Genomic DNA, 24911 nt, shown 5'->3' on the forward strand with positions numbered 1-24911 from the left:
GGATGCTCCAGAGATGCCTTCAGCCAGCCCTGTGTGCCAGGGTGCCCTGAGGCTGTGCAAGGCTCCAGTCAAGGCTGTGTCCAGTCTCTCTGAAGGGACTGGGGTGTGCTTGGACAGGTTTTCTTTAGGAAGGGAAAGAACTGTGCCTGTGGAAGTCTGGATAAAGTCCATTCTATTGTTTTCTACCAACACAAACCGGTGGCACGTCAGGTTCAGGGAGAGGCTTTGGGATGTCTGGCTCAGAGCTAAGACTGCAATATTCTGTGTCCTCAGAGGTATTTGTATATATATCAAGAGGACACAAATCCAAGGTGAAATGGTGAGTTCTTACTCACCACCCTACAAACTGTGGACTGGAGGCCACCCTTCAAAACAAAGTGATTCACTGCAGAGGAAAAACAGCTTCTTATTTCCCAGCTTGATCTGGAGCCTTGTAATCACTTTGGTGGTTCAGCTCTCTGCAGCACTGAGGAATTGCCTGTTCCATGCTGCAAGTTTTCTTTTATTTCCAAAACAGCCCTTTAAGCATGTTGGGCTATAAGGAAAACTTGTTATAATTCCCTCTGCCAGTATAATTCAGTGGCAGTGCAAAATAGGAGGGTGCCTGACTAAAGGTGACCCATTAAAGGGTGAATTCTGATAAATAAGTAGACTGGGGACTCACAGGTCCTGAGTTTAATTACTGACTTTGCTATAAGCTTCCTGTGACCTTGGGCGAGTTATTTAAAATTGCTTTGTGCCTCATTTCCCTTTCTGTAACACACTGGTGACAGCATTTCCCTTCCAGCCAGGAGCTGTGGCAGTGGGAAGGTGTCTGTACCCTTTTCCAGAGCAGCTGTGTGAAGAACCTGGATGGACTAGGAAGCATGGGAAACCTCATGGGCCTCTTTTCTGTTTTCCTGGGGAAAACAGAATAGGATGATCCATTTAAAGGGTTTTACCCAGAGAATATGTTCCATTAGGTCCTGGCATAACTGCACTAGCAAGGTGGTTGGTCATTGAGCTGTAAATCTTCCTTAGCACTGCTCTCAGCTCTTGAGCTTTAAATTGATGGCCAGTTTGGGCAGAGCAGGTTTCTGGTGCTGCCTTTCTGCTTTGAACCCAGGTGGATGCTAAGGAGGGGTGATGGCTTTGGGGACAGAGATGATGGCACATGGTCCTGCTCCCCATGGCAGTGTGCAGACAGACCTTGGGCAAATCATTTCTTCTCTCCCTGCTCCTTCCCAGTGCAGGGTAACAGCACTGAGAACCCCTTTTCCCACTCCCTAAATGTCAGGAGAAGCTTTCCAGCTAAAACCTCGTGGTTGGAACAGCAGCCATCTGGGGGGAACAAGGGCTGGCTGTCTCCTGTGTGCTGAAGGCTCCCTGCCATTCCCATGGGATGAGCTGTGGGAAACCCTCACATGACAGCTGTCCAGGGGGGAGCTGCCTCTGTTTTAGGTACAGCAGAGTTGAGAAAGAGTGATGCTGAGCCTCCTTTGTCCTGGGGACATGCAGCCCCTCTTCCCTTTGCCATATCTGGGGTGGATCTGGGACAGCCACCAGCCTGAGACCCCCGCCCTGTGGAAGTGAGTGAGCTCCAGCTGGTGTGGGATGCTGTGGGTGGATGGAAATGATCATCTTTGGGAGGTAGCAGAAAATCAGATCTTGTGGTGGTTGTGGAGGGAAAATGTTCTTGGGGAGTATCTGACCATCCAGAAATACTAAAAATGCTGTTATCTGTATTTCCCTCTGGTCACACAGCTGGTCCAGTGGCTTGTGCAGGCTGTTGAGAATGAGCAGTGTGAATTGTGGCCACTTTTTTATCTTTGGTGTGAATATATAATTTACTAATATAATTTCTATCACCTGTGCAAGAGGCATGGCCCAGCAGCTGGAAAAATCCATCCATTTTGGTCTAAAGCTTTGCTTTCATCTCCATCCTTCCCTTCCCAAGAGGCAAAACCCCAACCCCTTTGTCCTTCAAGGTATCCTGAGTTAGTGACTGTCCTGCTGGGATGCTGCAAGGCTGGACAGCTGGCAGCATGTGGCCTAAGGGCACAGCAACAGGCTGGGGCTGCTTCTAAACCAGGATTGTAAATCTCAGGCTAGAGCCAGGTCTGGCGGTTCCTCAGACTCTGCCTTGTAACTAGGAGTAAAACTGTCTTGAACAGCACCCCTGACACTAGTGAAAGGGAAGAAATTGAATTCAATGTACAGGATGTGGTATCATTAAGTACTTCTGCTGTCTAACCCTGTTGTTTTTCCTTTTTGTGGTTTGTGTGATCTTCCTGCTGGGCCAACACTTTTAAGGCTGTGGATTTTTCCCCAAGTTGTGAGACTTTTAGTTGTTCAAGCCACTTTGTGGGGGAGGGTGAGCTCCAGACTGATGTGTGGGGAAGATCACATGGATGTGTGACTTCTAAAAGTCTCCAGGGCTGTCTGTTGGAGGATCTTGAAGCCCTGGGGAGAGGCTTTGCACATGTCTCTTGGGAAATTCTAAAATGCCATGGAAATAACTACTGACCAAGGAAGGGAGCGATGTGGGGAAGATGCCAGGCAACAAGGAGGAGGCTGGCAGCAATTTCCTGATGGAGCTGAGCCCTGGTGAGTGATTTCAGAACACTGATGTAGTCTGGGGGATGGCAAGTGAGTGTACCCTGAATATCCCTCAGACAGGGAGCTGCCATCCCCTGGGACCTTGCCCAGGATGAATCATTTAAACAGTGAGGGTGTCCCCTGCACTGGCAGCTTCTCTGCACTCACCAGCACTTGCAGGTGATGATGAGACTTGTGCCAAATGTGAGAAGGGTGGAGAGGCTGAAGGGTGCAGATAGGAGCAGCTGGCTATGAATTTTGTGTGGTTGCTGCTTGTTTTTGATGTGCAAACAGATGGCCCAGAAGAGCCCCAAACAGGGTGGCAGTGCTTTGGGCAGTGCTGCCAGCCACTCTCCCAGCCATCCCTGGCAGTGTCACAGCAGTGATCCATGGAGAGCTCCCTGAAGGAGCCCTGCTGCTCACTGCTCTGCCTGCTCTGGCCCCTGGGGAGGCAGCTCCGTGTGGAATTATCACAGGGTTGTTGCTCTCGGGGGGTTCCTCTGCTCTGTGTGCTCCTGATGGGATCAGGGATGAGTCCTGCAGGCTGTGAGCACTGCCCTGCCATGGGAGGCTTCTATTCCCTCAATCCTGTGTGCTGGGTGATGATGGGCTGGTGCATGGAGGCAGTTCCTGCTGTCCTGAGCCTGACCCAGTGTGACACACTGTCATTTTGGAGCAGTAGCATCAAGGTGCTCCCAACTCTGTTCACTCCTAGCCCAGAGAAGAGGGCAGGTGCCTGGGGGACCATGTTCTCTTAACCTGACTGTGATTTGGGCTGCTGGCCTAGAAATGAAATGCTCCATCATGGCATCCCCATTCCTGTGTGTGCAGGCTGCCTGCTGACACAGCGTGGATGTTTTTACCTTACTGTCCCCCGTGCTGACTCCTGCAGTTCACTTTATCCTGCTGTTTTCTTAGTGCTGTGAAACAGAGTTAATAATGTTGCTGTGCCCTTTACCCTAATGAGCATAATGAATGTTTTAGACTGGTGTAATGAGACAAGCCTTCATTTTTTTCTGAAAAGCCAGGAGGGGTTCTTGATTTCTGGCTTGCTGAAGTTAAACATAGTCTGTGATGCCTTTGGTGTAAACCAGAAATATTTCTTTTATTCATGGGACGCTTTGCAATGAGAACTTTTCCATGTTCATTTGAAGGGCTGGGAAATTTTAAATTTGCAACAGATGGATTTTCTCCAAAGGCTTCAGGTTAAGTCAGCTCTAAGGAAATTACAGCCTTTGTATGGCAAACTGATTTTTTTAAAATTGACTCATTTCATTTCATTCCCATGAAGGATGTTGTTCCCCTCTGCTACTCCTGCACCCAGTCTAACCTAGGTTCATGCAATGTTTGTGAAGGGTGGGATGGTTTCAGGAGGGCAAAATGCAGCAGTCAGCTCTCCTGTGAGCACTGTAATGGTAGAAAACAGGCACAAATCCTTTGTTTTCTCTCCTCCTCCCCTTTGTCACCTGTCTGCAGGTCTGATTTGGCAAATAGAGCAGCTATTAGTGACCTCCCACTGCAGACTGGGGTGGTGAGGTGGTAACAAAGTCTCTTTGCACTCTCATGAACATATAAAATACTTTAAAAATAATCTAATACAGCTATTGGAGATGTACTAGTAGGTTCCCACCTGGCTGCATGCACAGAAAATGAGGATTTCCTTGAGCTGTCATTTCTAGGGATGGATTTTTGTAGGACCTGAAGATAGGTTTGCTGTCAGTTGGTGGTAATTGGGCTGTACTTGCATAATGACAGTAATTTCCTTCTTCTTATATCTTAAATTTGATTTATAAGACCATGCTGCAGTGTGACTTTAAGTGTTTGTCTCTGCTGGCAGTTGGCAATGTATTAGCTGTGATCCTTTACAGAAATAAGTGTTCAGTGTTGGAGCTAAATTGAATAATATGGTGGTGTTTGTGTCTTAATCTTCCAAATAGCTCCATTAAGTTTGCTACATTGATGTCTGAAAGGCTTAAAAATAATAAACTCCATTGTATAGAGCTTTGAATACAGAGTGGAAGCTTAGTAATTGCTGGCAGTTCATGGGCAGACTCACTAAAACATGGCAAGGAGGCAATTCTCCCAGCACGCCTGAATTTTTTAAAAGAATCTCCTTGTATCGAGGCCTTGTGATCCACAAGGTACAAAGTACATTAATATGAATTCAGACTTGTGGGACTCAGTCCAAACTCCCAAACCCTTTAATTGCAGTGTCATATGAATTTAAAACATCTTTTGTCTTCCTCATCAATCTGCTGGGAGCTGTTTGCATCCCCAGCTTTTTGGCAGGGTAGATGGAGTGGGCTCATTGTCAGCAGAGATTTGGAGTCCTGAGCCCCCATCCCAGTTCCCAACCTTTTGCTCTTCACAGGAAGTGGGGAAAAACCTAAATACATGGTGTTTTGTTTCTTTTTTATGAGGTTCTCAGGGAATCAAGTGTCAAAGGAAAAGCTCTGAAATCAGGAATCGGGCTTTGTTGTTTCTTCTCAGAAGATGTCTGTAGTTCCCTGCATCCTTGTGAATGAGTTTTTAAATGAGGAATTGCAAAGAGCAACTGAGGAAAAGGCTGGTTGGACTAGCAGGCATGATTTAAAAACAAACAAAAACCAAAAAAACTCCAAACAACCAATCCCCTCCGCCCCACAAAAAAACCCAAACAAAAAACCCCAAAACAAAACAGGAGAGGGAAAGGAGGAGAATGTGATTTGTTTACCACAACTGAACTTGAAACTAATTTTAAATGTCTGTTTTTTGAGAGTAAGGAAATTCCTTTTGCTTCCAGCAGTAAATAACTGGGATGCTTTCAGCTCACAGCTGATCTAGAGGATGGTGAGTTTTCAACTGAAAAAATAATTGACTCTCCAGCAAGGCCACTCCATTCCAAGTGTCACTAAACAGCTGGAGGAAGGGGAGAGCCCTGACTGGCATGGTTCATATCACAAATAACCCTTGAACTTTGTTCTGTGTCTCTGAGTTCTGTCCAGAGTGTCTTGACAAATGGTTTTGAACAAATACAGTTTCTAACCAGGGAGCAAATCACCAGGATTGCATCTGGGTGGCAGGTGCGTGGTCCAGATTTTTCCCAGAGAGATCTCAAATCACGTCTCAAATCCATTTTTCTCTTGCTATCAATCCTAAAAGACATGGTGAGCATTTTAGAGAAAGGGAGAAGGTTGTCCCACGGGAAGTCTTGAGGGTCAGTGAATGAGGGTGTGGTGGTTAGGATGGTTGTTCTCCATGCCAAGCTCTTCTTGGCAGCTGAGTGGTGAAGGATTTAATGCTGGCTGTGGTGAGCAGGATTTCTGAAACTCAGCTTCTCCCCAGGCTCATCTCAGCAAAGGGTTTGGCTGTCAGAGATACTGAGCTCTCTTAATGCTCTGCCCTTCTCCATGCCAGCAGGGCCTGTCCTGTGCAGTCCAGTTGGGACTTCTGGAAGTCTGTCACTTATGTAGGTGCTAAAAAGGAACTGAACTTATTTGGGAACTGGTGTTCCAGCTGAAGGAGCTGAGCACTTGCCAGTCTGACCATATGCTTCTGAAGTCCTTGTGGTTCAGTGCTTTAATCCAGGATATTGCCTATTTAAGGCAATGGAAGGAAGCCCTGTGCCACTCCTGCAGAGTAGGTATGTGAACTTCAAGCATCAGGACCAAATGGTAGTTCTAGAATTAGATGGTGTCCCTAATTTCCCTCTTCAGTTTTAAGTGGATGCAGCATTCTTCACTTACAGCCTCAACTGTTGTGTTGCATTGTTGTATGGGGTTGAACATCTGCCCCTTGCAGCCACAAAAGTGGCTGTGTTCCAGTGGTGGGTGGTTTCTTTCTATTCAGGGATCCTCTGAGGCCTGGAAAAGCTTGAGTATTAGGCATGACATACTGTCAACTGCTGCAGATCCCCTTGGCTCCCTCCTCCCAACATCTGCAAGGCCGGAGTTGTCCATCTTGCCTTGTCCATCCATGTACAGTGCACAGAGCAGAAAAACCCAATTCCTACAGCTGCTGCTGCTGAGCAGGGAATGGGCCCTCACCAGGAACCTGCAGGAAACATTTGTGGTCCCAGCCTGTAACAGAAGAGAGGGAAGAGCTCTCACCAGCTCCCCCAGGAGGGCTGTGCTGCTGGGACCACAGTGCTGGGATCAAACCCACGTGCAGCACCCCGGTTTGGGATGCTCATCCTCCATCCAGCAGCTCTGCAGTCCTGTGGGGTGGCAGGGGATGGAGCAGGCAGAGCAGCAGCCCTGGCAGGAGCATCGTGCACCACATGAAAGGCTTGGATGCTAAAGCAGAGCCGTGGTGAGGGACAAGGTGCCTGTCTCACACAGGTCTCTCAGCCCAGTGTTTTTTTTCCCTGCAGCATTGTTTCCTTGATTGACTGGCGCTGGCTTGGCAAAAGCCTTTTGAATATTCATTTGGCTGACGGGAGATGAGAGTGCGGTAGCTCCTTGAAATCAGCTTGGGGAGGGGAAGCAAATAAGACTGCCTTTTTCTCACTCCTAGTGCTACTTGAACTCTCTCAAATGCATGCTTCACATGGATAAATGATTGCAGAAGCCTCAGCCTACATAACAAGCCTGCTGTTGTACAGCAAAAATTACGGTGCCTGCATACTTGCCATCCTCATTTAAAAGCCCATTCCTCATTAATATCACTTTATGCATATTATTGCAGCTCGAAGTGCCATTCCTCTTCTCCCCACCCATTTCCTTGTCTGGCTGTGACATACAGGAACTACACCCAGTGCTCGACTCGCCTCTCCTGACCTTTTGTAACTTGGCTCCAAACTCCTTTTTTTGGGTCTTTTGCAAAACACTGTCAGAAGGGAAAAATCCTTTGTTAAAACACAGCCAACTCCTGCCTCAACGTGGAACAGTTTGTTCTGCTGAAAGAATGAGCCAGTTCAGTGAGCAGAAAAACATTGCCATAAACCAGCGGGCTCAATAAGCTGCAAAAGCCATCGGCTGCGCGCAGCCTCTGAAAGGACGACTCTGAAGCAGAATGCATGGGGATGGAAAAAAATAATCCACAATCCCAACCTGCCAAACCCTGTTTCTTTGCTTTCAGACGAAGTATTTTGCAGTTTTCTTTTTGGTTATAGCAACTGTAAGTGGAGGAATGGGAGCTGAGGCTGAGCCAGGATGTAACACGGCTCTGGAAGCTGCATATTGCAAAAGGGCACAGGGGATGAAGTAATCCAAAAATGCTCAGCTGGGAAGGGGCTGCAGCACTCGTAGTCATCAGGCTGTGCTGCAGATGATCAGCTCCAGCGCCTCTGGTACTGTTTAGTAGCTTGGTTTAGTCCTTCCCACCCACATCTTGTTTTAGAGCTCTGGGCACTCTTTGCTTCCCTGGAATTGCTGCTGGTCTGTCCCTTTTGCGGCTGCTCGGTAACTGGTGATCAGCCTGGCTTCAGCAAGAGGCTCTTCATTCCACAGGGGACTTGGATGCTTGGTGAGAAACCTGTGTGACAGGCTTTTGGGTTTGTGTCTGCAGTGGGATCGTTTTGGTGCTGCTATAAAAGCTGACACTAGTTTTCTTTTAACAGTAAAAGTTGTGCTGGCATGAGAGCTGTGATTCCCAAATTTGGGGTGATGGCCCCTCAATTAAGTTCACCCTTGTGGAGGTGATGTGCAAGCCTGGCAGTGGGGCTGTGAGCAGGGGTACATCAGCAAGGTGGGCTCCAAGGCTTCCCCAAGGTGATTCCTTGGGAAGGGGCAGGCTGGAGCAGCACTGAGAGCACAGTGGGGCTGTGGCACGGTGTGTGCTTTGTTGCATTGGGTGCTCACACCTGTGAGCTCCTCAGCAGCTCAGCCTAGTGTTCCCTGCTGATTTAAAAGTCTCAATATCCTTGTTGGAAATTTGATGTGGACAAAGATCTATCTCTGGTGCTTATTCATGGCTCTGAGCTCCCCAGTAGAATTTTGTCTTGGAGCCAGTTCAGCAATTTCAGATAATAAAAACACAAAGTGTATTTTAGGTGTAACCTATTCATCTTCACATACATTCTGGAGGGCTGCATCTGCCAAAGCTGGGCTTGTCCTGCAGAAATGGTGATGCTTGGCAAGAGCTCCAAGGGTGGGATCACAAGGCATGTGTGTGGCACATCTGAAGGTGGTGTGGCAGGATATAATTGATGTGTGAGATGCCTGTGTTTCAGATGAAATCACAAACAAAGCCCTGACAATGCAAGCAAAGAGAAAACATCCTAGAGAAAGCACAAGGGGCTAAAATGGGAACTCCAGGGTGTTTACAAGCATGGTCATACTGTCCTGTTCAGGCACAAACCAGGCTGCTGGCAGTCACCAGCTGAGTGTGAGGTGATGGGACACCCACATACTGATGAGCTGAGGGACTTCCTGAAGCTCCATTAATGCTATCTGGTGTCCTCTGCTGGTAGTGCTAACCCCAGAGCTGGCTCTGTTGAGATGTGATTATCTGTCTGCTGGGCCTTTTGCTTTGGGGGAATGCTGGGAATGTTGTGCAGCATGGACAAAATCTGAGGATTGAAGCTGTGGAGGTGGGTCCCTGGATTGCTGGAACTGTGAACCCTGCTAAGGTAGTGCAATGCGGAGCAAATCTGTAATGAAGCTTCTGTGCCAAAAGAGATTATTACTTTTTTGGAAGATGTTAATGGTATGATTACATAACATTTATTTTGTGCTCAATCAAATGGATGAAGGCAGAGGAAAAGGAGTGAATTAATGTTAGTGATGTTCAAACAGAAGCACGCAAAGCTCTGAGGGATGATCAGTGGTTTTGTTTTGATGTGTGTTGTGGTGGTTGTTTTTTATTCCTCACATTCTCCTGAAATATAGCACACAGGCTTGTCTCTAAGGGGGGCACATTGCCAATAGTCTAAAGGTTATATTATCCCAGTGACCTATTTTTATACTCTAATCGTGTTCTGTTTCAGCTAGCTCTTTCTAACCTTCCATCTTGCTCAGTTTTGTGCTTGTCTGGGGAAAAAAAAAAGAAAAAAAGTAGAGATAATTGCCCTTAGTCCCTGAGTGCTGAGGCAGCCTCTGCCCAGATACCAACACACAGGAGAGGTGCTGCTGTTACAGCACAAGAGCAATCCAAACACACAGCTCAGAAATGGGCACCTACTTGAGCCAGGGGGCTGAAGAGCACTGTGGGGCAGAGCAGAGAGGGCTTCTCTTAAAGGCAGATTTTCAATGGAGAAGTCCAGCAGTCTGGAGAAGGGTGAAATTTTAATGAATAGCTCTGTTTAACTGGTCTAAATGGAAAAGACTCTTTTCTGCACTAGGCCTGCCAAGGAATGGAGAATGAATACGATTGTTCGGTCAACCGGCTCCCACTGCATTTAGACTGTACCCGTGGTTTCAAAGCCAGGCTTAAGCTACAAAGCACCCTGACCAGTTGGCATAAAGAGAAATTGTTCCTTAGTACAAACGTTGCCTGTGATGCTGCTTGAAGCTCAAAACTGCTGAAGTTTGTGCGTGTGTTTGTACATTCGTGCAGTGTGAAATAATAAGATGTGAAGAGCCTTTCTTGCCTGTGTGGCCTCTCTGGGGCTGTGGTTATTGTATTGCTGGTGGCTCTGCTTGTTCATGGTAAGGTTTGAGTGCCTGCAGAGTTAGTGTGCTGCCAGTCTGCTCTGGAGGGGAAAATCTCACTAACTGCTCACTGATGAACTTGCAGTCCTGAATGGGGTTAAAGCCCCAAAGAATTAAGTGTGTCATGACCTCGGTGTGGGCTGTGAACCTCCAGGTGCAAGGGCATGGCATGGGGATGTGTGCCAGAAGCCAGGGTGATGCTCAGCAGCACTTTTAGGCTGCTGGAGATGTTCCCATGCTGTGACTTCCTCCCAGCTGCAGCTTTTGCAGAGTTACTCAGGAGGATGCTGGACTGCAGCTAGCTGGGATGCACAGCCACACAGTGGGAACAGAGGCGCTCAGCCCTGCCAAATCTTGCCCTTTCTTCTCCTTCACAGAGCTATGCTGGCAGAGAGGTCCCTCCCACACCTTGGAAGTTTCTCTGGAGAGGTGATCTGTCCCTGCTGGCTGTGTCTGCCTGTATGGAATGACAGGGATGTGGCTTGGAGAGGTCTTTGCTGAGATGTCCATCCACACAGTGTGTCCCTGGGATGGATTAGCAGTAGCCCCCACTGGGCATCCTTCAGCAATAAATAATTCAGACTGGTGGAACTCCTACATGACTTCTCATGAATGGACTGCAAAGGCAGAAGGAATGTTGATGCCCAGCCAAAGAGGAAGAGTCCCAGGACAGCCCTGGCTGGCAACAGGGCCTGCACCCCAAATCCATGGAGCTGTTTATCCTCCCTTCCCCATCATCCTGGTAAATGCACCCAGTCCCAGGCTGCTGAGCTGGCTCCCAGGGCAAGCTGGGTGCCTGTCATGCTGGGGGGCCCTCTCTCAAACACAGGGGGATGTTTGTGGGGCTGGGAAGAGGAAAGGGGCTCAGCCCTCAGGTTTGGGTTGATGGTGGTGGCCACAGGGATCATTTATTTAATGGCCTGGCTAATTACAGTGTGATTGGGAAGTCATCTGGAGCTCCCAGAGACAGCGCTGCGTCTTCTGACCCTGGCTGGAGGTAGAGCCTGAAGGGAGAGACAAAAACTCAAAAACATCAACTTTTTTTCCTCCTTTGATTTCTTCCTCTTCTCCCCTTCATATGATGCTATCAGCTGGGGCCTGCAGAGCTTCAACTTAAAAACAAACCGCTTTTATTTAAAGTGCCAATATTGTGCTTGGCTCCATATGAGACAGAAACATTAACTTTGTCTCTGACCTGGGGAGCGTGTCTGCCTGCCTAGCAGGCACTGAAAGTGTTGAGAAAACTGTTATTTTACTTCTATTTTGGTGCTGATTTTTAGAAATGGAATTTTTTATTAATTTCATTTTATTTTAATGGAGCACTCCCTCTTCAGCAGAGCCCACAGAACACGCAGCCATCCTTTGTGTCCCCATGGAGCTTTGTCCCTGCTGGCAGTGCTGGCAGGGCTGGGGGCAGGGGAGTGTGTCCCTATATTCCCATGCCTGGGCAGAGGGGCTGGAGCTGCTGTGTCCCTGTGCTGATGCCTGGTGGGTTTTCTGCTTGCTGTTTCTAGGCGAGGTTTGCAAAAGGTCACAAAAAATTAATCTGCGAACTGGGGACCTTGGCTCTGCATGCAGTGAATGTTTTGCATTAACAACCTAACTCGTTAATTCAGTGAAACATTTAAAACCAAACCAGTTATATCCAGCCAAGCTGGAAAAAGCTGAAAGTTCATACTCAGCAGCGCAGATTTCGAAACCTCCCTTTGTTAATCTCTGTAGAAGTAAATTTTCTGCTATTGCAGAGCTCACTGTGACTGGTCTGGGCATTGTTTCCCTCAGCAGAGGCAAAGCTGCTCTGCAGAGCATTGGTTTTGTACCTGGAACTGCCACCTTTCCCTCCAGCCTTCATTTCTGTGAGCATCACTGGGAAAAAAATTGGTTTTACTCTGCTTTAAGTCAGTTTTCCATCAAATTTCCAGCAGCAGGGATGGTTTAGATGCACTGGACATTTGACCTGCTTACTCTGCTACCTTGTTTTGAAATTAGCAGGTATAAATTAAATAGGAACCATGAATTTAAGTGCAATAACTTTGTCTTCCTGGCTCCAGGTAACTCTTCCATTCAGCTTTGTCTCTGCGTTCCAGTTAATCATAAAATAATACATAGGAAATAGAGTTCTTCACTCATGGCTGTGCAGATGGGTCTGAGGCATCTGCAGTGGCGATATATACACTGAGATCAGTTGTAAGGATCTTTTTCAATTGATTATTTTTTCTGCCATTAATTTACCCTATCAATTAGAACACCCTCACTTATTTTAATGAGGGAGAAATCAGTGAATTATCCATTCTGTTATATATTAGTGTATTAAAGTATTAAGTGCATTCCAGAAGGTGAGCAGTGAATAAAACATCCTTCCAACATGTGGTTATGCAACTGTTCCATGGAAATGAAATGGACAAACAGTACACTTGATTAATTTTTTTTCCCCCAGTAAATTGCCACTGTGATTCACTTCCAGCTAAAATTTGCAATCTGTGTTCTCAGGTGGCATTAATATTGGAGCCCCGCAGGAGAGCTGTGGTGGCTGGGGCTGCTTTGATTGCATTTTTAAGGAAAGTTGTTGGAGAGAGCACAGAGTTTGATGCAAATGTGCTGGTAAATGAAATGCAGAGCTTTTAGGTTCTCTGTAGGTGGGTCAGGCCATTCACACTTACCCAAAATAATAGCGCTGGAGTGCTCGGGAGAGGCACTTTGTTAATGCGGCACAATGGGGGTCTTTGTGTGTCGCTGTTGCTTTGTATCAAATTTACTCTGTTGACAGATAAAAATCATCTTTTTGATATCCGGAGGCTCCATAAACATGGGTCAGACCTGTCAGGGACTGGAGCTGTCTCAGTAATGGAGACAGGAGTTTGCTGGAAAGAAAAAAGGTTGCAGAGGGCCCAGCAGCTTCTCTCTGTGCTAAAGCTGCAGGATAAAATGAAATAAGTATTCCCTTTTACCATTGCTTCCCTGACATGAAACTCCTCTCAGCCTTTAAAGCTGTATTTTGTAGCCTTCAGGCTGATCTTACTGCTTTTCCCCTAATTGACTCGACTTGGAAAGGTCATTGCAGCCTGCTAGACTGTGTAATATTTAACTTAGCATCAAAAATGAGCATCTCGGGATTGGTGTCAAATGGATGCTGTTCCCCTCTGAATAGCACAGCCCATTCATAGCCATCCAAATATTCCACTTGCTAATGCTAATGAATAACTCTGGCCCTCTGCAGAGGGCAGGACCAGCCACGGGAAGGTGGGATGGATGAGAGTGGCACAAAGCAGGTATTGAGATGTGCAATCCACACGCTCTAAATCCAGCTCACGGCTTTCATACCTGTTTTATTTATAGAATTTTTTTTTTTAAGTTATAACTTCTAGCTCTTCACCATGCCTTAGCATAGCAAGCAGGCTTTTCTGATGCCAAGTTCAGTGATGACTAACACTGTTTACAGGACTGTTTTGTAATCTCAGATCAGCCCACATTAACGGGAAGTTACGTTTTCCCGTCAGTCTTTCAAACGGTGCCTGAGAGTTGCTGAGGCCAGAGCCAGCCATCCAGGCTCTCCCGTTTGGAAAAAATGATGTCAGCTTTCAGAACCAGCTTTTTTAAAAAATCTAATAAAGTTAGGGAGGTCATTTGAAATGGAACTTCCTCCATTTGATTTTTTATTTAAATTTCTTTTGCATGAGGATCTTTCATTCCTCTGTTCTAAAAACTACCAACAAAACTAAGCACAGGAGGTATTGCATAAGCACCAACAAGGCATTTGCCTGATCTGCATTTCTCAGTGCATGAGATCAGCTCCAAATATCTGATCTGAGAAAGCTGCTGGTGCACAACTGCTGTAACTGATAGGAATTACCTCTGTGAGTCATCTCATAGGATGGTAAGTCTTTTTTTTTTTTTTTAAGTTCAAGTTTTTTATGAGTGTTTTTATAAAGCTCAGTTGTTACTGTAAATCTCAGGGAAATCTGGCACGGAGTCTTTGTAATATGAATCAGTGTGTCCATATGCTTCCAAGTGACCTTGCAGTCTGGAAAAATACCATTTTATCCCTCTGTTGAAGAGAGAAAAAAAGCAAAGTTGCTGTAGAAAAGGTTGACAGAGGGGTGTCACCAGGCAGATGACTCCTGGTGCCAGCTACAGCAGCTTTGCTGCCCTGGGGTCATGATCTCAGGCACAGAGCATTTGCTTTGCAAGTGGGAAAGCTCCATCAGGCCAGGAATAAGGTTGTGGCTAATGCCTCAGCCAGCCCTGACCTTCCACTGGAGGCTGGAGCACTTCAGGGTCTGCTGGAGCTTCAGAGGAGGAAAAAAAAAGAAAGGAAAAAGTTTATTGCTGGTTGGTTTGGTTTTGCTTATTTTTGTTTGGTTTTGGTTTTAAATGTAACAAATCTCTGGTTAGCCCAAGGCCAGCAAAATGGGCTTGCACTGACGAGAAATTACCCTTTGTTAGGGAATATCCCAGTGCACAGGGTGCTGTGACTGCCAAAAGCTGCAGAGGTGGTGGGAGGGAAGCCTAGGAGCCAGGAACAGTGTGATGCTGCTCTTGAGCTGTGGGGCCTTTACCTTGCCTTGCAGCTCCAAGTGAGGACTCACAGATGGTGTTGGAACAGGAATGAAGTGTACACAGGATGGGAAGGGCATCTCCCAAATGCTTTGCAGGCTTGCTGAGCAAGAAGGGCTAAAATACTGCAGCCTCCTCGTTCCCAGCAGCAGCTCTGGGTGTCTGCAGAGACTCTTGGCACAGGCACACTGCTCTGAGCTGGCAAGAAACTTCCTGACAGGATGGATGGAAAATGCTGATTTTGAAAAAATTGAAATGTTCTGTGGGGAATATGTGGATTTTTCATCCTTCTTTTGTGATGGAAAGCAGGCATCTTTCCCAGGTGACCCTGCCTGGTGTCACCTCCTGTGTGAGGCTGAGCTGGGACCTGAGTGCACAGGGAGCCCAGGCACTGCTCTGCCTGCTGAAACACCAAGATGGGTCTTGACAGGGCAGAATGAGAGGAAAATTCAGTGTTTTTCCTCCTTAAATGAGAATTTGATGTGGGCTGTAAAAGTGACACGTTTTTGTGTTTGGTTTGAAACAGATAGTTTCACAGGTTTAGGTGTGAAAATACAGTAAATCCAAGGTTAAGTTAGATTTTTCCAATGGAAGAAGAAAAATTATTTATTGAGTGAAGCAGTTAAATACCAGAGCAGTTGTACTTTGTCTAATACCAAGGGAACTAACCCCTCCTCCCTCTCCTTATCCTCAGGTTCAGTGGCAAATATGAACATTTGTCAACAACTCCTTGGGACATCATGAGTTTGCTGGAATCTGGACCACAGAACACTTGCAATAGCGCTTTCTAAATTTGAATTTCATTTAAATGAAAGAAAAATAGTCCTCTGGATCAACTGCAGCAATGGCTAGCAAAAGGAAATCCACAACTCCCTGCATGATACCAGTAAAAACACTGGTGCTTCAGGAGACCGAGCAGGATGCTGGAGAAGATGATCATGAAGGAACACAGCCAGAGGCTCCAGCAGAAGGACCAGCAGCGAGTGATGCTGGGGGCAGCAGCAGCAACAACGGAGCTTTGTCCAACGGGCACCGCGGCATTGCCGACGGCGACACTTACATCTGCAAGCCTTGTGACTTTGGCTCTCAAGACCTTCACCAGTTCTTTGGGCACTTGGACTCTGAGCACCCAGACTTCAGCAAAGAGCCTGGGTTTGCCTGTGTTGGGTGCAGCTTCCTGGCCAACAGCCACGAAGGGCTCTCACACCACAACGCCGAGTCGCACGCTGGCGAGACCGGCTTTGTCTGGAGGGTGGTGAAGCAGGACAGCCGTACAACCGTGGAGCAAAGTCCCTGTGAGGCCACCAGCAGCCATGACCTGCCAGGAGATCTCCCCGAGGAAGGGGCAGACGGCCAGTCTGAAATTATCATTACCAAAACCCCTATCATGAAGATAATGAAGGGGAAACCCGAGGCCAAAAAAATCCACACGCTGAAGGAGAATGTGTCGAGTCAGTTGGGCGGTGAGTCAGAGGTGAAGGATGGAGAGCATTCATTCCCAAATGGGTCGGTGCCAGTCAGCCAGCCCACTGCAAGTTCATCAAAGTCATCCCACATAGTGAATGGCTCTATCATAGGAAACGTGCCTGTTCTGCAGGCGGGGGTTGCACAACTTGTGTCTCTGCAGCAGCAGCCCCCATTGCATCAGCAGCTCCCTACATCCAAGTCCCTACCCAAGGTGATGATCCCACTGAGCAGCATTCCCACATACAATGCTGCCATGGACTCCAACAGCTTCCTGAAAAACTCTTTCAACAAGTTTCCCTACCCCACCAAAGCTGAGCTCTGCTACTTGACCGTGGTGACCAAGTACCCAGAAGAGCAGCTGAAGATCTGGTTCACTGCCCAGAGGCTGAAGCAGGGCATTAGCTGGTCACCAGAGGAGATTGAAGATGCCAGGAAGAAGATGTTCAACACTGTTATCCAGTCTGTGCCACAACCCACCATTACAGTGCTGAACACACCCCTGGTTGCAAATCCTGGGACCGTTCCCCATCTTATCCAGGCAACTTTACCAGGCCATGTGGTGGGCCAGCCAGAGGGGACAGGGGGGCTGCTGGTCACGCAGCCCATCATGGCAAACGGGTTGAAGGGCACCAGCTCCTCTTTCACCTTGGCAGTGACTTCTGTCCCCAAGCCACAGCCGGCAGGGCAGCACAGCACCGTGAGCTCCAGCAACACATCTGGGGTCAAGGTGGTCAACAGCGGCCAGTCCCTGCTCACCGCCTGCCCTGCCATCTCCTCGCAGACCTTCCTGGATCCCAACGTCTACAAAAACAAGAAGTCCCACGAGCAGCTCTCAGCTCTCAAAGGCAGCTTCTGCAGGAACCAGTTCCCTGGCCAGGCTGAGGTCGAGCGGCTGGCAAAGATCACGGGCTTGTCCACCAAGGAGATCCGAAAATGGTTCAGCGACAGGAGGTACCACTACAGGAACGTGAGAGGCGGCCGGGCCGTCTTCCCTGGAGACAGTGCTCTCGATTCCCTGCCTGAAATCACCTTGGATGTCCCACCCAGAGGGGCTGAGCTGAGCCCTGCAGCGGTGGCGGCTACGCCGGCCCCTCACCACCCAACACGGCGGCAGTCATGGCACCAGGCGCCCGACTTCACCCCGACCAAGTACAAGGAGCGAGCGCCGGAGCAGCTGAAGGCCCTGGAGAGCAGTTTTGCCCAAAATCCCCTTCCTGCCGAGGAAGAGGTGAACCGCCTGAGGGGGGAGACGAAGATGACACGGAGGGAGATCGACAGCTGGTTCTCGGAGAGGAGGAAGAAGAAGGTGGCGGAGGAGAATAAGAAAGTGGAGGAGGTGGCTCAACAGGAGGACGAGGAGGCAGAGAATGGCGGCGGGGAAGGGGAAGACTCCTCGGATGAGCAGAGGGCCACGAGTGAGAACGGCTCAGTCGACGCCTCCGGCAGCAACCCCAACTCGGCGGAGCGGAAGGTGAGTCCCATCAAAATCAACCTGAAAAACCTGCGAGTGACCGAGTCCGACGGCAAAACCGAGGTACCGGGGACCGGCGCAAATGAAAAGGGGGACGGCAGCTCCAGCCGGCCGCCCACCCCTCCCAAAACCAAACTGAACTTCAAAAAAACGGCCCAGCAGCGGCATCTGCTGAAGCAAATGTTCGTGCAGACCCAGCGCCCCACGAACCAGGAGTATGATGCCATCGTGTCCCAGACGGGCCTGCCGCGGGCCGAGGTCATTCGCTGGTTCGGGGACAGCCGCTATGGCTACAAGAACGGGCAGCTGAAGTGGTATGAGAACTACCGGCGGGGGCTCTTCCCCCCGGGGCTGGTGGAGGTCAGCCCCGCCGGCCGGGAGGTGCTCGAGGACTACTACGAGAAGCACAAGGGGCTGCGGGAGGAGGACGTGCCCGGCCTCTGCGAGCGCGCCCGCCTCGGCGCCCAGCAGCTCAAGGTGTGGTTTGCGGTGAAGGCGGAGGAGGAGGGCAGGGGCTGCGGCCCCGAGGCGGCCGGCAGCCGGAAAGGGCCGTGCGGAGCCGGCGCGGAGGCCTCGGAGAGCAGCGAGGCGTGGGAGCCGGGCGGCCAGGAGGGCAGCGCCGGGAGCCCCGACGCCCCCGGGCCGCCGCCCGCCACAGGGCTGGGTAAGGCCCCTGCCTCGGCGAGGGAGGGCTGCGGGGGGCACGGCGCTCTGCGCCTCGCGTGTTTACAAACAGGTTCGGTGAAGAGCGGAGCGTTTGAGGTTTGACTGAGGAAGTGGTGAGGAGCTGGCTCTGGAGGAGAGGCGTAAAGGAAGCGCGGTGAGGAGGGTCTGGCAGGACGGGCGCCACTGCCTGCCTGCCCTTTCCTGCCTTGGTCTTTGGGTGCTGGCACCACTCAGAAAACTAATCCTAGCTTTGTTTCAATCTGGAGTAAAATTCTAGGAGTGTCTGGTCATTTTAGAAGATGACCCATGGATTTATTGATTTATTTGGGAAGAAAGGGGCCTGGCTGCTTGTCCTGTACTGCTGGTTCCTTCCATGTCCCTGCCCGCCTTTCTCTCTCCTGCTGCTGCTTTCCAGGTGTGAGCGTCCTTGTTCGGTGTGGAGAAAGGTGAAGGTGGTGGCTGCAAAGGCAGGAGGGGACGTGGATTCCCCAGAAGTCACTTTTGGAAGGCGTGTGTCTGTGTGTGCATGTATGTGTGTGTGGTGGAGAGGAGAGGTGCTTTCCAAGCCCTTGGTGGGCTTTTCTGCAGTGCAGATGGGAGCTGCTTCCCTCCTGGTAGGGCTCCCACCAGATGGGGATGGCCAAGTGCTGGCCCTGTCCCATGGTGGTCCACACACAGAGCTCCTTGCTGGCTGGTTGGGATCTTCTCCAGTCCCACTGCCTTGCTTTGGAGCTTCCCACACACCTCTGCCATGGCTGCAGACCTTAAAAAAAATAATTATAAAAATCGAGTAAAATTCATTGCTTCCCATCCCATCTGATTTGGAGAAGGTGGAGCATGGGTGTGGATGGGTCCTGCCTTTGCTGCGCACCATGTGTGCATTGCAGGGGAAGGGTGAGTATGGGGACTGGTGGGCGGCCAGATTTTGTGCTGGGGAGGTGGCTGTGCCCCTGCTAGTGCCCTCTGAGCATGGCTTTCTGCCAGCCAGAGTGAGGGTCCTGTCAACCCTCATGGCACAGAGGTGCTTAACAAAGGTGCATCCCCCCACAAAGCCAACTCCACCCCCTCAAGGGTTTTGGGTTTCCTGGCCCCTCTGAATGTTGCTAGCCTTTCTTTGCAGCTGACTCTCTCAAGGCTCCTGATCTTGCCTATCCTGAGGCACTCCTGCATCCCCTCCTCCCCACCCAGCACCCCACCTGGAGCAAGGCCAGGAGCATCTCTGACACCTGTGTTCTTTTTCAGAAACAGACTGAACTGAAGCCACCAGCCCCGGAGGACCCGCTCTTACCCTTGAGAAGAAATTAGTGATCTTTGAGAAACCCATGGGCCGGCCTGACCCAAGCCTGAGGAGCAGACGTGGTGATGAAGCACTGCCATCCATGAGACCTTTGGGCACAGCACATGCACAAACTGGGCACTCTGTGCTGAGCTCTTGGTGGTCCAGCCAAGGAGATGGCTGGGAGCTGGCAGGGGCTCAGCTCACACCCAGGAAATAGGATGCTCCTGTTTGCTTTCCAGTGACAGACTTTCAGATTTCATATTCATATACCGATGCCTACAGCTGCCTATACAAGCATAACAAATCTCAGACATTGTGTAAACAAGGTCATTGCTTAGATATGGACTATCATGGCATAGTACTTGTTTCTTTTTTCTTTGTTTTTTTTTTTCATCTGTCCATTAAGGTGTTTGTTCTCTAAAGGTTGGCATGGCTGCATATATCCTCTCTGCCCTGGCAGTGAATGGCTTTGTGGGCACACAGGTTTGAGTGTTTTAGGAAGGGATTTGAGAAGAAAACTGCCAATCTTGAATTTGAGTGAGATTCTCATCCCTCCAGATGAGGTTAGAGTGAGCATTGCATACTCTCTGATAAGCAGCAGGTTCCCAGACTGAGGCAGCCCAGGAGGAGATGGAGTTTGGTTTCATTTGTCCCTTGCTGGCTAGAACACTTTCCCTGTGCTCCTGGAGCCTGACTGTAACAGGCTGTTAAATCTCCAAGTCTCTCTTTAATATCTGAGAACTAGCACATAATAATTTTTGCATCCTGACCTGGAATCCTTTTCATTGTTTGGAGAGAACAGTCTGTTCTTCAGAGAACAAACGCAGAGAGTCACAGCGTGGCTGTGAGTGGTTCAAGTCATTGTTGTCACCAAGGCAGCGGCTTTGCTGCCACCAGGAAGTTTCCTTCTTGCAGCCCTACGTGGCAGATCCTCCTGCAGCACTGCTGGTGATTTCAAGTGTTTGTTCCAGTAATTTTTGTTTTTCTTTTCTTAATTTTTTTCCCCTTTTTTTTTTCCCCAGGCCATGTGCAATAGTTCTGGAAAAAGAGCAAAATAAATTTCCCAGTTATCCTGCCTGCTGCCTGGTACCTATACATTTTTAATGTGTGTTGTCTTGTGTGGTTGCTGTGTGATGCAACTGCTTGAACATTTTTGCTTTAAATATTCTTTTCTAATAGAAAACAAAGTCTAGAAGGGAAACTCTTGAGCTGAATAGTCCAGCCAAATGCTGTGTCAGATCATTCTGTCACAAACTAATCAAATCCCAACTCCAAATTGGTTCCATGTTTTGCCTTCACTTTTGCTCTTGGAAGGCTAGTCCAGAAATTGACTGCCTTTGAGTGGTTAGAAACTGTATTTAAATTTCTAGTTGGAATTAATTTGTGGCTGGTACATTCCTGGTTTGTTTTGGAGCCAACATTGTCCCTTAACTTAAATAGTTTTTGGTGTTTATCTGCTGATGTATTTATGGAGAGTAGTCATAGCTCCCTATTTTTTGCCAAGCCAACTCAGCCAAGCTTTTTCAGTAGAAGGTTGTTATTTAGTGAGAGCTTTTTAATGTGGGAGACTTTATTGTTGGTGGTAAATGATATTTATTAGGAGGGTGGGTAGCAAACCCCAAAGGATTGGATCCAGAGATTTACAAAAAAATCTGTTTTAAAAACAAAAAAGCTCTTTCAGAACCTCTTCCAAAGATGGTGTCTGATTTCTACCTTTAATTGCCCTTGCTTTTGCAATTCTTTCTTCAGCCCCCTCTTCAAAATATCAGAGAGGGTGGCAGAATCTGGGTGGTTCTAGAGCTGAAAGCAGATGTGGGAGTTGTGCAGCCTGAGGATATGGATGTATGTACAGTGTCACCTTCAGAGAACAAATACAGGTAGGTCAATTTACTCTGTAGTGTCTGTGTACATGCAGGTTTATTTAACTACACATATATACAGTTCAAATATGCCATTGATTCTTTATTGCATTATGATGTACATTAAAAATGTACACCTTTACTAACTACTTGCTATATAAATAAGTTGGAAGTGTAGTTTGCCCATTCAAGGTGATTTTCTGTGGGATTTTTGGTGTACACTTAAGGGCCTATGGCTGATTGGAAGAGTGATCCCCACTCCATCTACAGGAATGCTTAAGGACTATGGTATGAACTGGTCCCTTCAAACCATGTTTTGATGCACTAGCTGAAATATTTTGCACTTGGATTGTATTCAGCCAGTTTTCCAGAAAAATTGAAAAGAAGTCTTGTGAGCTAGAGGGAGAATTTCCCGGTGTACACAGAAAAACCAGCCTTGAGGGTTGGAAGCTGCTGAGGTTTTTGAGCTTTGTCTCCATGCATTCATACAAGCACAGCAGGAGTTTTCTTTCTTTTGGGTCGGAGGAATTTTAAAAAGTGGTTCCATGCAGGCTCCCCTCGGACATGGCAACGGGGCTGGCAAACGCCTGTGCGTGGGGAGGGTGAGGTTTAGAGACAAAAAAGAAATCAAAACATGATCGAGTTCCCTCTCTAACTCCTACATTCCTTGTTATCTGCATTGTTTTAGTTGACTTGAAATCTCCATAAAAGTATAAGCTGAAGATTTTTGAGGGTTTAGCTCTGTGGTCTTCTCTGCTGAGGAGGAGAAACAGGTGCCACCTCCAAACAGACTCTGTTTTGGTGCAGGACATTGGAAAAGTGTTTGCATCTGAAACTGAAGAGAAAAATTGAGAGGTGGCTTGACAGTCCCAACAGCAGCTCTTGTGGTGTTTAGAGGAAGTGTCACCACAATTCTTCACAGTGTGTGAATATTTATCATCATCTAATCAAAGATGACTATCTTGACTTGAAAGGGGTGTAAGATCGAGGTGATGTAGCCAGTATCAGTAAGGAAGGGAAATGAAATTCTCCACCTCCATCCTCTGTGCCTGAGCTTGGGCTTGGCAGGCACAGCAGAAACCATCAATTTTAATCCATGTGAATCTTGTTACTTATGTCTCTGAGGCTGCTTAGATTAAGGGCACAATCCAATTGCTTAATAACCCGAAACCCTGATTTGTGCTGGCCCTGCCTTGCTCATAGGAAGGGCTGCTGGTTCTCCTGGTGCAAGGAACTGAGTTTCTTTATTCATTGATGTCAGCAGCCCCTGCCATGAGATTGCTAGACATTGTTCCATGTTTCATGTGGGTACCTTATTTTTCAGCTCTGTAATTAGCATCCTTGAAATTTTTTTCTTTGTTTTTTAGCAGAACACTAAACAATGATCTACAGGTTCCTATCTCCACTTGCCTGAGAGCTGAGTGATGCTGCAGTGTGGTGGGAGGATGGGCACAGGTGCTTGCAGGTACTTACTGTGATTTCATGTCCCCTCCCTGAGTTGGTCACCAGGAGAAGCCACCAACAAGAGCAGTAGCTGCTGGCAGAGAAACACTGTAGTCCTTAACCTGCTTGGAGGATGCTCACCAGAGCTGGAAGATACCTGCTGGGTTATTTTTGGTATGTGTCTCCTGACAGCTCAAGAGAAGGAAGCTGTAGTAGGCTGGTTTTTCATTTAGGGTTTGGGTATTTAATTTTTTTTTTAATTGGAAAGCAACAGATTTTGGTCACCTGCAGAAGTGTTATATTGATTTCCCTGCAGCCCCTCTCTTACAGATATAACAGAAGCAAACTGATCACAAGCTTGCTCACTGGGAATCAGAAGAAAAAGATGATTTTTGAGCACTTGGGCACAAATTACAAAGTGAATGGGGTCCTGCACATTCCCATTAGGGTGACAGTATCCAAAATGCTTGTAAAGGTCTTCTCCCTATTGCCCAGATAATTTTGGCTTTGCTCTCTTCAAATCAGTCAAGGTCCTGATGTGATTCAGCTCACCTGTAAAGCTCTGGTGTCACTTCTCAGCTGATCCCAAAACCAGCAGGGTAAGGTTAGGCAGCACAACACATGGAGGGGAAGGAGGCACTTGCAGGCTATCCCTGTTCTTCTTTTTATTGAGAAATTTAGTTTCTGCTGTATGTTTTACTGGCAGTGGTGTGTGCCAGGAATGTTGGATTAGCATCAGAAAACTAAAGCAGAGCAAGGGAGCTCAGTTATGTAAGCAGTGAATTTATTTTTTTTTTTATTTTGGCTTTTCTTGTTATGGCCCAAGTGCTCTGTTGGCTGACATTTGGCATATTCTGCTGGCACAATTAAAGCCCCTTTTCCCCTGTACTGATGGAAGATGGTGTTAGGAGGATTCTTGCTTACTGGTGCTAGTGAAGGTTGGGCTAGGAATCCATGGCATAGAAAATTTCTAGCTAAAATTGCACTTTCTCTCTGCCCCATCTGGCTCGTGGTGGTGTTATGGGTACGTGGCTGTGATTCCCCTTGCACATACTAACATTGCACTAAAAGAGAGACTTTGGGAACAGCGTGTTGATCACTTTGTTTCTCAGCAGACCACAAAGTCAGCCTAACGGGGTCTCTTTTTATTTTTATTTTAATTATTGTTATTTAGAAATCATGCTGGTGCTGAATGACCTGGAATTTTTGCTTGGATTTATCCAAAGGAAAATGTAACTGTAGCTGCAACGGGACCTTTCATAAGGGTGGCCGGTGCAGTGAGGGAGCAGGGTGAGAGCTCTGCTGTGTAAAGCTGTCTTTGTACCAGGGAGCTGTGGGGGGTTCCAGGGGGGGTTGTTACTTTGGATTTTCTTTTGTTTTTTTCAAGACCACAATTTTAAATGGTCACCTTGGCAATCGTGTGAAACAGGAAATAGTTTTTACTTTTGGTAAAGGTTTTAAAGAGGAAACAAAAAAAGAAGCTGCCTGTGATTGTGGGCTGTAGCTATTACTAGGGCTAGGGTAGCTTGTACGTGCTATGGACTTTACCTGCTCTTATTCTGAGGGCAAGAACTCCCTGTAGCAACAATGCCACTTCTGAGAAGTGAACGGCAAGTTTCCCTTCCTTTTGTATATGTGGATGTGAGGGTGGGCAAGGGGAAGAGCTTGCTTGTACAGTTTGTTGAAATGAAACCAGACATTTTTGGTTGTTCCTAAATAAAGAGCGTAAAAATCAAAAGTGAGTTGAGTGGTGCTTGCACTGGGATTGGGGAGGGCCCAGCAATGGCTGCTGGGCTGGGAGTCCTCCATCACAACCTCTTCATTTATTTTAAAAGAATGACAACTTTTCCATGGGGTAAGGTATGAGTGAGTGCCCAGACACCTCTGTACTAGAGGTGCTTCTTCATCCCCGAGTTCTGTCCCCAGCCTGCCTCAGAACAGCATGGGCAGCTGGAATACATAACTTTGTTTTTACCGTTTTGAGTGAACAGCATAAAACCTGGGGCTGTTCCTGGTTATTTTTC

General features: G+C 47.9%; 1 protein-coding gene across 4 annotated transcripts in view; it reads left to right on the plus strand.

The window, feature by feature from the left end:
- Positions 1-24619, plus strand: part of ZHX3 (zinc fingers and homeoboxes 3) — a 45801-nt gene extending 21182 nt beyond the window's left edge. Inside the window, exons 1-3 of one of the 4 annotated variants that reach the window (XM_064730198.1) lie at positions 8002-8022; positions 15397-18304; positions 19549-24619. In XM_064730198.1, the coding sequence (XP_064586268.1) occupies positions 15547-18304; positions 19549-19559 (2769 nt within the window). In that variant the 5' untranslated portion in view covers positions 8002-8022; positions 15397-15546 and the 3' untranslated portion in view covers positions 19560-24619. Of the gene's footprint in view, positions 1-8001; positions 8023-13949; positions 14023-15396; positions 18305-19548 lie in introns of those variants that run through there. The other 3 variants (XM_064730197.1, XM_064730196.1, XM_064730200.1) reach the window with 3 other exon arrangements.
- Positions 24620-24911: the final 292 nt, after the last annotated feature.

Source organism: Zonotrichia leucophrys, chromosome 20 (assembly GCF_028769735.1).
Source record: "Zonotrichia leucophrys gambelii isolate GWCS_2022_RI chromosome 20, RI_Zleu_2.0, whole genome shotgun sequence".
NCBI classification, from domain to species: domain Eukaryota; kingdom Metazoa; phylum Chordata; class Aves; order Passeriformes; family Passerellidae; genus Zonotrichia; species Zonotrichia leucophrys.